The sequence below is a fragment of the Bos javanicus genome, chromosome 16, assembly GCF_032452875.1.
Source record: "Bos javanicus breed banteng chromosome 16, ARS-OSU_banteng_1.0, whole genome shotgun sequence".
NCBI lineage: Eukaryota > Metazoa > Chordata > Mammalia > Artiodactyla > Bovidae > Bos > Bos javanicus.
In genome coordinates, this window is record NC_083883.1 from 33295995 (window position 1) to 33309486 (window position 13492).

General features: G+C 37.9%; 1 protein-coding gene across 7 annotated transcripts in view; it reads right to left on the minus strand.

The window, feature by feature from the left end:
- Nucleotides 1-13492, minus strand: part of CATSPERE (catsper channel auxiliary subunit epsilon) — a 159747-nt gene that overhangs the window by 16637 nt on the left and 129618 nt on the right. For 4 of the 7 annotated variants that reach the window (XM_061382471.1, XM_061382474.1, XM_061382473.1 and 1 more), the window contains 3 exons: nucleotides 11982-12081; nucleotides 7501-7587; nucleotides 1221-1378 (listed from right to left, as the gene is read on the minus strand). In XM_061382471.1, the coding sequence (XP_061238455.1) occupies nucleotides 1221-1378; nucleotides 7501-7587; nucleotides 11982-12081 (345 nt within the window). Of the gene's footprint in view, nucleotides 1-1220; nucleotides 1379-7500; nucleotides 7588-11981; nucleotides 12082-13492 lie in introns of those variants that run through there. The other 3 variants (XM_061382475.1, XR_009729910.1, XR_009729911.1) reach the window with 3 other exon arrangements.

Genomic DNA, 13492 nt, shown 5'->3' on the forward strand with positions numbered 1-13492 from the left:
ATCCTATCTCTTACTGCCACAGAATGTTTAACATGACTGCTCCAAAATGAAAAAGCAAATATGACATGAATACTTCAGTGATATTGTGGGTTCAGGTTCAAACCACCACAATAAAGTAAACACTGCAATAAAGCGAGTCACACCAAGTTTTTGGTTTCCCAGTGCATATAAAAGTTACGTTTACACTATACCGTAGTCTATTAGGTGTGCAATAGCATTATGTCTAAAAAAAGAGTGTACTTACCTTAATTAAAAAATACTTTATTTCTCAAAAATGCTAACTGTCATCAGAGCCTTCAATAAATCATAATCTTTTTGTTGGTGGGGGGTTTGGAATACTGCAGAAACTACTAAAATGTGACACAGAGACATGAAGTGAGCAAATGCTGTTGGACAAATGGCACCGATAAACCTCACTGACCAAGGGTTGCTACAAACCTTCAATGCAGCATCTTTGAAGTACAGTAAAGCAAAGCACAATAAAATGAGGTATGCCTGTAATTGGATAGCTGGGTGATAGCAAATTAAATCAAGAAAATAAAAATGTAATTTTTAGAAACTAACAGTGGAAACAGTGGCTGACTATTTTTCTGGGCTCCAAAATCACTGTGGATGGTGATTGTAGCCATGAAATTAAAAGATGCTTGCTCCTTGGAAGGAAAGTTATGACCAACCTAGATAGCATATTAAAAAGCAGAGACATTACTTTGCCCATAAAGGTCAGTCTAGTCAAGGCTATGGTTTTTCCAGTAGTCATGTATAGATGTGAGAGTTGGACTATAAAGAAAGCTGAGCACAGAAGAATTGATGCTTTTGAACTGTGGTGTTGGAGAATTCTCTTGAGAGTCCCTTGGACTGCAAGGAGATCCAACCAGTCCATCCTAAAGGAGATCAGTCCTGGGTGTTCCTTGGAGGGACTGATGTTGAAGCTGAAACTCCAATACTTTGGCCACCTGATGCGGAGAGCTGACTCATTTGAAAAGACTCTGATGCTGGGAAAGATTGAGGGAGGGAGGAGAAGGGGACGACAGAGGATGAGATGGTTGGGTGGCATCACCAACACAATGGACATGGGTTTGGGTGGACTCCAGGAGCTGGTGATGGACAGGGAGGCCTGGCATGCTGCGGTTCATGGGGTCTCAAAGAGTCGGACACGACTGAGCGACTGAACTGAACTGAACTGAATGCTAAACCTATTATAATGGAACATTTATATTCACCTATAGTTTGGATCCAGGATCTTCACACGAAACACATACATTCCAGAATGGTCCAAGGGCCAAACCAAATGGTTATAGTTAGACTTGTTGATAATCTCATATGGTTGAGTTAAATCTCCTGGTTTTCCAATAGCATAAGAAAAACAATGCTTATAGTTCTGAATAGAAAACAAAAACCTTAAGGTCATTATCTGAATTTTATAAACAAAATTATATTCCCATATGTTTATTTTGGAAAATTATTTAAAGATATAATAATTATTCCCATCTCTTCTATCATTTTAGTGATGTATATTAATAGTATTTTTAGAGGCTATCTTGGGTTAAAGTCTGATTAAAGGTGAAGCTTAGTGAAAACAAATACTTTATTTGCAAATAATAATAAATTAGGTTGTTGAGAATCTGTAAGTATTTTATTTCCCTAAATCTAAAAAGTACAAAATCCTTCATGGATACTTAATTTAGGGACAGAGACAATTTTGATTATAAGGTATGGATTCAATGGTAGTTAAATTGATAGCTTTCTGTGACTGATGTCAGATTTGTGATCTCCAAAGAAGATTTAGCTTTGGGACCAGGGACCAGGTTTGATCACCCAAAGCTTTTGTGTAGCAGAGTTTTACTAAAGTAAAAGGACTTCCCTGGTGGCTCAGATGGTTAAAGCATCTGTCTACAATGTGGGAGACCTGGGTTCGAGCCCTGGGTTGGGAGGATCCCCTGGAGAAGGAAATGGCAATCCACTCTAGTACTATTGCCTGGAAAATCCCATGGACAGAGGGGCCCGGTAGGCTACAGTCTATGGCCTCACAAGGAGTTGGATACGACTGAGCGATTTCACTTTTTTCACTAAAGTAAAAAAAGGGACAGAGAAAGCTTCTGACATAAACATTAGAAGGGGGACAGAAAGTGCCCCACTAGCTAGTGTTATGAAGGCCTTATATACTTTTACCAGACTCACTCCCATAACAATACATCTTAAATTAACAAGATTAGAACTAACAACAGAAAGGTCTTACCAGACTGACTCCCACAACATACATTTTAATATAACAAGATTAGTCAGAAGGTTCTTGTTAAGAAGGAGAAACATGTCCTCAAACAGGATACATTGTTATTATATAATCATTAATACAGAGCTTAAGGAAAAACATACCCTTGAGCAAGATGAGTTTTGTTGTGTTATTATTAGCTCTGGGCTTAAAAAAATAAGTGACTAAGACTAAGGAATGTAGGGAAAAAAAGTTTGTCCCTTTTCTCCTCCTAGAGAGCCCTGGACTCCTTCCTTGAGGGCCCTGTACTTCTTATCGACCTACCTAAGAATCAGCTCTCTCAAAATCTTCCCCTAGGAGTTTTATTTATGCCCATTTACCACTACTGTCTCTCTGTGGGTCTCAAGATAGAAACTGGAAAGATTATTTGTTTATCTCTTGTTCCCCTTTTTAAAAGCATAGACACTATATTTTTTTAAAGTCACTTTATTAAAGCTATGCTTAGAAAATAAAATCCTAAAATAATACATGGTATTTCTTCTGGATACTTGTAGATCCTGTATGCTTTTACACCCTACTTAAAGTGTTGCTCATCTCTTTGTCATGCATTCTCACTGTGGCTGAATTCTTTCTATAGCTTTTGAATGAGTAACTCCCATTTGATTTATTCAAGTGGTAATTATTTCTTGGGCTTTTCTTCACATTATTCCTACATTTTGACAATTTTCAATATGCAGATATTGTGTACTTTAACTCTACTTGGTTTTGATGATAATCAGTAACAGTTCATATAGTCCCCGGCCTCATGAATTACTATTCATTTTTAGCCAAGGACTTCTTGGATTACTATAGAGTCATGTCCAGAAACTCAGCTCACACCCTGAGTTATTAAGTATGTAGCTAGCCATTCATAATCCACATTCTCCCTTTCCTTCTCAAACTCTAACGTTAACTTGGAAGAACCTGTGAAAATACCACCTTTGTTTGTGAGTCCTTCAGATTTTCTCTTGAGAAATTAGTCTGTAAGCTACTTCCCAGGTTTTTATACAAATGTCATTCATCCTTATAGAACCAGGACTATGTAGGAACTAGTGCAGCTCTAAGAACTGGAAGGCTATTTCATTTCAGGAATATGTTTCAGGAAGACAGTACCTCTGATTGCCATGTTGAATAAATAAGTCGTGACACTCTTTAGTAAGCATAGCCTTACTCACTAGGACATAACTAGTCTTTGCAGGTACCTGCCTTCTCTTATATTCAAACTCCAGACTGAATCCATCCTTTCAGTGGTGAGATTTTTGTTTTTCATATGGTAGAACTGAACACTTAAGGCCTGGTGTGGGCACTTCAGAATTCTTTATAGAATGTAAGCCACTATTTCAGTGTTTCTAGAATGTGGTCCCCAGATCAGCATCACTTGGGAACTTGTTAGAAATACAAATTTGGGGGCTTAGCCCCAGATCTGATGAATCAGAAACTTTGGAGGTAGGACCTGGAGATCTGTTTTAGCAAGTCCTCTAGGTGATTCTGACGTCGCCTCTACGTAATTCTAAAATTTGAGAAGTACTGCACTGTACTGGGGCTTCCCTGGTGGCTCAGTGGTAAAGAATCTGGCTGCCAATGCAGGAAACACCAGTTCAGTCCCTGGGTTGGCAAGATCCCTGGGAGAAGGAAATGGCAACCCACTGGGAAGTCCCATGGACAGAGGAGCCTGGTGGGCTACAGTCCATGGGGTGGAAAAAGAGACATGACTTAGCAACTAAATACCAACAGTACTGTATCATACTGATTGAGGTGAGCTACTTGAATGCTAGTTATCAGGTGGCTCGTTGCTTCCTAGGACTATGTTATTTTATCATAACTTATAACATTTGGGTGCCCTTTGTGAGATTTTGAGCCAGTGTCACCTACATCTATCCTCAACCCCAGATTCTTGGATGTCCTTCAGTAAGAAGTTAGAAGGGTAAGTTTTGTTTTTAACTGATTCCATTACTAGTTTAATTCCTTTTGATTTTTAAATAGCTGAATAATACTCCTTATAATAGGTAGGTGACCTATAATTAATTAATTGGCTTCACAAATATATACTGAGCACCTGTAATGGGTCAGATGCCAGTGAAAACAACAAACAAAATTCCCTTCCCTTATGGAGCCTACATCATAGTTGGGGAGTCAGATAATGTATAAGATAAATAAGTAGACTATGTAATGTATCAGGGAGTTATAAATACTAATGACATTTAAGAAAATAGGGGAGGGAGATAGGAACTGTCATGGGGTGATGTTTAAATTTTTCAGTGGGGTGGCCAGGGAAATCTTCACTGACTAATTGATTTTTAAGTAAAGACCTGAAGAAAGGTGTTAGCTAGTCATGATGGGGGTTGGAAGGGGATGCAATACAGCAAGTCCTGTTGGCTTTGTCATAACTCTAAGTGATATGAGAACCACTGCTTGGTTTTTGAGCAGAAGAGTGGCATGTTCTGATTTATGTTTTGGTAGCATCATGCTTGGTGCTATGTTGTGGATAGACTCATGGTGGGCAAGGCTGAAGCAGGGAGACCAGTTAGGATGCTGTGATTATATCCCAGATGGTTGGTGATTGTGGCTTGAAATAGGGTGGTGACCAAATCTGAATACATTTTGAAGAAAGAGCCAATAAGATTTACTGAAGGACCAAATGTGGACCATAAGATGACATGCAGAGGCTTTTATCCTGACCAAACTGGGAGGATGGGATTTCTATTAACTGAGGTAGGGAAGAATACTGGAGGAGTACGTTTGGAGGGTGGATATCAAAAGCTCAGTTTCTGACATGTTAAATTTGAAGCATTATCAGTTTTCTCTTTTGTTGGAATATTCCCATCGGTCAATATGTGGTTATATCTCTCAACTATTAAAAGAAGAAATTTTTTTCTTCACCCATTGCTCTCCAGCTACTACACTATTTCTCTTCTTTACTACAAAACTCCTTTGCAGAGATGTCTGTTCTTGCTGCTTTGAACTCTTTTTTGCCCTTTCTAATTAAACCCACTTGAGTAAGGTTTTGTCTCTCACTATCCTACCAAAATTCATCCTGTCAAAGTTGTCTCTATGTTACTGAAGTAAATAATCATTTTTTTCAGTCATCATCATAGTTGACCTATTTTAATAGTGAATTTAGCACAGTTCATCCCTCCCTACTTCTGCGGAGACTTGATTAATAGCAAGTCCAGAACATCGTATTTGCCTGGATTTTCTCTTGCTTCTTGGATTATTCCTTTTTTACCTCCTTTTTGTGCATGTGTGCTAAGTTGCTTCTGTTGTGTCTGACTCTGTGCAACCCTATGCACTATAGCCAACCGGGCTCCTTTGTCCATGGGATTCTCCAGGCAAGAATACTGGAGTGGATTACCATGCCCTTCCCCAGGGGATCTTCCCAACCCAAGAATGGAACCCATGTCTCTTATGTCTCCTGCACTGGCGGGTGGGTTCTTTAGCACTAGCGCCACCTGGGATGCCCTTTACCTTCTTTGCCACTCCTCATGTACTCCATCTCTAAATATTGAAATGATCCAAGATTTAGTCCTTTTCTTTTTTTTAATCTATATCAGAGGTTCCTAACCTCATAGTGAGTGTGTATAAATATATAAATATAGATTTTAAAATATAAATAAAGTTGTGAAAGTGAAGTAGCTCTGTTGTGTCTGACTTTTTGCAACTCCATGGACTGTAGCCTACCAGGCTTCTCCATCCATGGGATTTTCCAGGCAAGAATACTGGAGTGGGTTGCCATTTCCTTCTCCAGATCTTCCCGACTCAGGGATTGAACCCAGGTCTCCCACATTGTAGGCAGACTCTTTACCATCTGAGCCACCAGGGAAGTCCAAATAAATAAAAATTTTATCTTATTTTATTTTTATATGGACCCCTTTGGCAATCTGGTGAAGCCTATGAACTACTGTGGGCCCCTCTCACAATAATGTTTTTAAAAGCATAATGTAACACAGGTTGCATTACAAGGGAAACTAGTTATAAGGAATTATAGCTGTCAAAATATTAAAAACAAACAAAATATTAAAAACAATAGGGCAAAACTAATACAATTATGTAAAGTTTAAAAATAAAATTAAATTAAAAAAAACAATAGGGCAACATATTTCATGTTTTAAAATATGTGCTTCTCTATATAAAATTAGATAAAAGGGTCTTGCACCAGATTTTAATAACTACCATAATTTTCTTGGTGGAGTAGGAAGCAAGTTCATTATGTAAGAATGAGGATGGGGAAAGAGTTGCTGGAGATTTAAAGAGAGAGGAGAAAGCCTGCAATAGCTAATTGTGAGATGGGGAGAAGGAACAAGATGAAGAAATACAGTAATATTTGCTGGGCAGTATTGTGGGACCATTTTAATCGTGAAAGTGAAGCAAGTCAGCAAGGGTTTTTCTCTGACCACAGTCAGGTGCTAAGGTGGATAGTTGAATTTAACCAGGGATGTGGTTAGCTATAGAAATGTAAAGAAGTGAGAGGGGAGCAAAGGAATTGAGGGTATATATTAATAGAGTGATATGATTATTGACTGTGGAATTTAAAATAAAAAGGGAAAAGAGAACTGGAGGTGTGGTGAGGGTGGTAGGACCAGTGAGTTGAAGGTTATATTGAGTTGGAAGAACTGTTCAAAGGATTGTTGGAGTAAAGCTCCTAGAATCATGTTACTGGGCAGACGGGAGTGACAGGTAGAAAATGGATGGTTTGGAGTTGGGAATATAGAGGAAAATACACATTGTTCATCTCTGTCTGGACATGTATAGATTCTGCTGGAGAAGCAAAAATAATATTCTTATTGTAGGGTTTACATTTTAAAGGCTGAGCTACCTTCTATGTCACATGTTATTCATGAGATATGATTTGATTTGCCAAATAAAATAATTGCAATTTAAGAAAATTCAATTGAAAAAAATTGAAAACAGTATGGTAATTGGCATTCTGAAAAGATCTTTTAGTTATATAAGAATTGAAATGTCAGGCATTCTTTAGAAAGATTCAGTCTTAGTGCTATAACATGTGTTTCAGATATTTAATAATCTGCAGATAGATTTTCAGAAGAGAAAATTAAAACAAAATTGTTAGTAATGCAGAGCAACAGAAGATCAAACAGAATTAAGATGAAACATTTTAGAATAGAACATAAAAACTGGATTTGATTTACAAAATCAAACTTAAACCCAAAATATTTTCTTTAAGCACTTATTAATAGTAAAATGACAAGTTAGTTATTGTAAATAAATAATTTACAAGGTAATGTTTTTCTTACCTCAGGTCCCCAGACTTCTTCTAATGGGAGGTGCTTGTTAAGCTCGATCATTGAATTCCATGTTTGAGCTTCATTCAAACAACCGCTCTGTCAAAAGATTTTATATACACAGAAAGATTATATGTATACATAAAGATTATATATATACATAAAGATTATAATATATATATATGTTTTGCATGTCAATATATTTCTAAGTATTTAATTAGTGCCATTGGAAATTATACATCTAATTTTTAATTATTTAAATGTTTGCTGATATATAGAAAAACAATGGACTTTTGTGTATTGATCTTGTACAGAGACAACTTCTTAAACTCAGTTATTAATTTTAATTGTTCCAGATGAACAATCATGTTATCTGTGAATATGACAATTGTATTTCTTCCTTTCCAACCGTTATACTTTTATTTTTATTGCTTATTTTTTACCTTATGATAAACATATGGAACAATGTTTATAGAAATGGTTAAAACAGGCCTCTTTGTTTCATTCCGGATTTCAGAGGGAAGGCTTTCACATTTTTACCATTAAGTATGATGTTTTATGGGCTTCCCAGGTAGCTCAGCTGGTCAAGAATCTGCCTACAATGCAGGAGACCCCAGTTCAACTCCTGGGTCAGGAAGTTCCCCTAGAGAAGGGATAGGGTACCCACTCCAGTTTCTTGGACTTCCTTGGTGGCTCAGACAGTAAAGAATCCACCTGCAATGCAGGAGACCTGGGTTCAATCCCTGGGTTGGGAAGATCCGCTGGAGGAGGGCATGGCAACCCACTCAAGTATTCTTGCCTGGAGAATCCGCATGGATGGAGGAACCTGGTGGGCTACAGCCCATGGGGTTGCAAAGAGTCGGACACGACTGAGCAACTAAGCACAGCATCATGATGTTTTATACAGGGTTTTTTGTATCCACATTTTAAAGAAGTACTATTTATTTACAATTTTACAAGATTTATTTTTAAAGTAGTGTTATATATGGATGATGTATTTTTAGTAAATTTTATTAAACATTTGTTTGGCCATGCTGGGTCTTTGTTGCTGCATGGTCTTTTCTCCAGTTGTGGCAAGTGGGGCTGCTCGCTAGTTGCAGTGCACAGGCGTCTCTTTGCAGTGGCTTCTCTTGTTGCAGAGCCTGGGCTCTAGGGTGCATGGGCTTCAGTAGCTGCGGCATGTGGCCTCACAGTAGTTGAGACTCCTGGGCTCTAGAGTACAGGCTCAATAGTTGTGGCTCACGGGCTTAGTTGCTCTGTGGTATATGGGATTCTCCCAGGTCAGGGATCAAAAACCCATGTCTCCTGCATTGGCAGGTGGACTCCTTGCCACCATGGAAGTCAATAAATTCTTAATCAAATGACTTTTAATCAACTGTTGTAATAATTGTGTTTTTTCCTTTATTCTGTTAATATACTAGATTACTTTGACTGCCAAGTGATATCCTCAAGCCTTAATTTATGAAATAAAGAAAACTTGGCATTATTTTTTAATAAGCTCTGTATTTGATATGCTAGTATTTTGTTCAGGTGATTTGTATCTATGATCATGAATGAGATTAGCTCATAATTCTCTTCTTTTAAGGCCCTCATCAAGTCCTCCTGGATTTGCAAAATGAATTGAAAGTGCTTCCTCCCACCTCAATACTCTGGAAGAGTGTTTATAAAGCACACATAGGTTGGCTATTCTGATTTGCTGTTCTCAATTATATGGCATGCTCTTTCAATAAGAAGCTTCAAATATTTTTTCTTGGGTGGGGAGATGTTTTGTTGAATTATTAGTATTGGTTTTCTTCCTTTGCTTTGGTTCTCTTTTCCAGGAATTCCCTTTATCCATAGATCGAATCTTCTTTGCCTAGCCTCAATATTTGTCACTTTCTCTCAAATCATTTTTGTTTCATTCTTCATTTCTTTTTTACTTAAATTTCTTTCCTCTTTTAATTTCATGTATTTTTAAAGACTTACCTGTTGTTAAGTTTCATGTTTTAAATGCTATTTCCGTTGTATTCAGAATTTTAGGTTTGAAATTATTTTCTTTCAGTAGCTTAAAATAGTTTTGTTCAAAGACTTCTGGCTTTTATTGTTTCTATTGAGAAATTAGCTTTAAACCTTACAGTTGCTTTTTTGAAGGTAACTTATCTTTTTTGCTCTACTTTAAAGATTTTTCCCTTTGCTTTTGATTTTAGAAATTTTACTGTGGTGTTTCTAGACGCGGATTACTTTTTCTATGCTTTGATGTCTTTGATCAGTTTTGGAAAATGTTGCTTCTGAGCAACACTTTTTTTTTTTAAGGATTCCAGTTCTTAGAGCTTAGCATTGAAGATCTCCTTTATGTTTTTTTCCTATATTTGAAATCAGTTTATCTCTCTGTGTGTAATTCTGGATATTTCCCTCTGATCTCTCCTCTAGATGACTAATTCTATTTTCAGTCATCACTCCCAACAGTTGAGTTCCTAATTTCAGTTATTGCAGTTTTAATTTCTTTTTTGTAGAACTGATCAGCAGCTCAGAATCAGGCATGGATAAGGCAGAAAGATAGATGTTTAAATTTGCTATAACACTGAATGAGAATAATACTGAGGAAAGTGACATATGACTTGGCAAGACAGTAGCTGGAGGACTGAACCATGGAATTCAAGTTAGATAGGAAATGAAGAGAAGAAAAATGGGAGAAGTAGAGAGGAAGAAAGCAGAAGGCTCAATATAGTGGATATCTAGAGTGTGTGAGAAAAAGTGAGAGGCTACAGGGTTGAGGGGTGAGGTCAGAGACTAAAATATTTACATTGAAATGTAATTTTAATAGAGGGAGCTACATTAGTCTGCTTTGCTTCAATAGTAGCCCTGGTTTTCAGGGGTTTTATACATGAAATGTTTAATTCTTGATCACACATAGTCCAGTGCAGATGTTCCTGGCAGTGACTCCTATGGGTGATTCTCCTCAAAGAAGTGAATTAAAAACTCAGACTTTTAAAATCTAATGGCTTCTTAAAGTTCCCTGTCTCTTTCATCCAGTTCTCATCTTTGATTGTCGCTATACTAAATTGACATGTGAAGGAAGATGGGAAGCATGGAGGATCATGTGAAGTTCTTGAGCACTTCTTCCTGGACACGTATAACTTCTGCTCATATTCCAGTGTTAAGAAGCATGGCCCCACTTAGTGGCAAATGAGGCTGGGAAATGTAGTCTCTGTTTAGAAAGCTAGCTTCTTTCCAGCAATAACCCTACATGGTGGCTGGCAGAATTGTAATTGTTTTCAGGACAAGGGAGAAATAATCAAGTAACCAAGTATATGTCAGCAAGTAGGGATGGGGTAGGTAACAACTGGATGATAGAAGCATTGAATTGTGTTTTACTCAGGGGAGGAGATAATGATCTGGAAATGATACTGTGAATTAGGAAGAATGTAAATTCTTCATTCCTTAAGAATATAGGGTAAGAGAAAGAGTACCCTTGGTTTGATAGAAACATGGGGATAATTGTATTCTCTGAGGAATGTTTGTTGAAGATGGATCTAGGGTTTTTAATCTTAAGGTATGTTAGAAAGGTTTGAGGTGGTAAAGAGTAATGGAAAACTTAGCCAAGGTTTAAGAAGGATAGAATAGTATAGGGGTGAGACTGTGAGGAGGAAATAGGCCCCCAAACCGTACATATTGGACCCTGAACAAGTATGGGAGGAATGTATGATGGGATGGATTTCTTTGCTCAAATAATTATAGTAATGTGGAGGGGGTAGCCGGTAGAACTCTTGTCTCTTGGTTGCCACCTGGGCAGGTTCTATTTCTTGGCGAATGAGGGTCTCTGATAGATGAGAAAGTTAATTTGGAAGGAGACATCCTGGTTTTGTTTGACATCTCTGACAAATCTCAGGAGTCAAGGCTGTTCACGCTCCATCGTGATGGGCAGCCCTCCAGGACAGAAAGCCCCACACAGCGGGGATGAGTGAAGTGTGCTGGTCTTAGTAGTCAGGCCTTTCTGCCGTGGCCTGCAAAGTGAACAGGGAGAATGACAGGGATTCACTGTGGAGGCGGAGGCTCACCAGTCACTGAGGATGAAGGAAAGCCAGGAGAGGAGAGCGTGGTGACCGTGAAGCCAAGGTCAATGGGTCAAATGCTGCAAACAAATCCAGTGAGATGAAGCCTACAGTGTATCCATTTGATTTAGCATGAATATGATGATTGGCCGAAAGCCAAAGGCAGACCCATAAATAATCAAACATTAAATACTATGTGGAGAGAAAATAAAATAGTACTAATTGCATCATCCTACTATAAACATTACCTTTTCTGACCCCTTTTGCTCTATGTGACACTGATTTCTTTTCTCATAAATGAATTATAGTAGTCATAGAATTTAACACAGAGGTAGTATTTTTTTTCCCCTGCCTACAGCTGACTGGTTCTGTTTTCCTTAAATAACTTATACATTGATTTAAAATAGAAAGACTTGTCTAATTTTGCATGCTAAATTCTATTTAAATCCAAAAATGTCATACCTTCTTCATAGTATTATTAAAGCTATAGTCATCCCTGCCATGTATTTCCCACACTATGAAATTTACTTCAACATCTTCAACATAACCATTGTCATTGTATCTGAAACACAAAATAACAGTTTAGCGTAGAAGAGTTAAGAGCTCCAGATTTTAAGATAGATGGGCTTAGGGTTAAATCCTGTCTTTATCACTAAGCTTTGTGATCCTGCAGAAATTACTTAAACTCTTGAAGCCTCAATTTTCTTATCTATAAAGTACCTACTGTGTAGGCTTCCTTCACCTCTCAAAATAAAACTAATAGTAACGAAGCAGAAATTTTTTATTTTTTAAAACAGTTGCAACCATATATTGATGAGGTGAGTGAAAGTGAAAGTTGCTCAGTTGTATCTGACTCTTTGCAAGTCTGCAGGCCAGAATACTGGAGTGGGTAGCCTTTCCCTTTGCCAGGGGATCTTCCCAACCCAGGGACTGAACCCAGGTCTCCCACATTGCAGGCAGATTCTTTACCAGCTGAGTTACAAGGGAAGCCCAAGAATATTGGAGTGAGTATTTTATCCCTTCTCCAGTGGATATTCCCGACCCAGGAATCGAATCGGGGTCTCCTGCATTGCAGGTGGATTCTTTATCTACTAAGCTATCAGGGAAGCCCAAGAACAATCAAAAATCATAAAATCATATTTCCTGTTCTTCCACCCCCACCATTCCTTTGATATTCAATTTTAATCACGAATATTATCTTTTTTAATGTGTACCTTCATACAATTAAAAATGCTTACATTTCTACCAAAAAAAAATATATATGTGATTTAAATAAAAAAGATCTTAACTCTTGAGCAGGCATCGGTTGACACTCATGAAAAGCAAGAAGCTACAGTGTCATCTAGTGGCAATAACAATGAATTGCATAACCCGTGCTTTCTGGGTTTATAATAATCTTTAATGTTCTATTCATTTCATTGAGAATACCAGGCAAAAATACTTGCCCGTGTAAGCATGGCTTATTTTCATTAAAGTTTGTTAATGTAAGATATAATACTAATTAAACCCCAGAAACTAATGAATGTTACTACATTTTGTAACTCTTCCCTACAATTTGTAACTTCTCCACTATGGCAGTTCCACTTTTGGAATTGGGAAGGAGAGAGCTCTCTATTGATCCATTAGACATATGTTTACAATCCTGTGTGGTCACTCCAGATAGCTCATTATATTAATCATGTCTTTTACTTTCTGAAAAGTGGTGCTTAATATGTGGGGACTTGCTTACCTTGGAGGGACTGCCCTACCCAGGGTTAATTCCTGGTAAACCAGGAATGCCTTTCATACACAAACCAACCAACCCAGAACCCTGGACACTGAGGCTTACTGATCTCAGCTCGGATTGTCCTTCCGAGATGTCCAACTCTGGAAGCCCCACAGTCTGTAGCCCACCCAGAACCCACCTCCTTTATGAGTTGTCACACTGGCCCACTCTCCATCCACCTGCTTTAATCACCCCAAGACGAGGTACT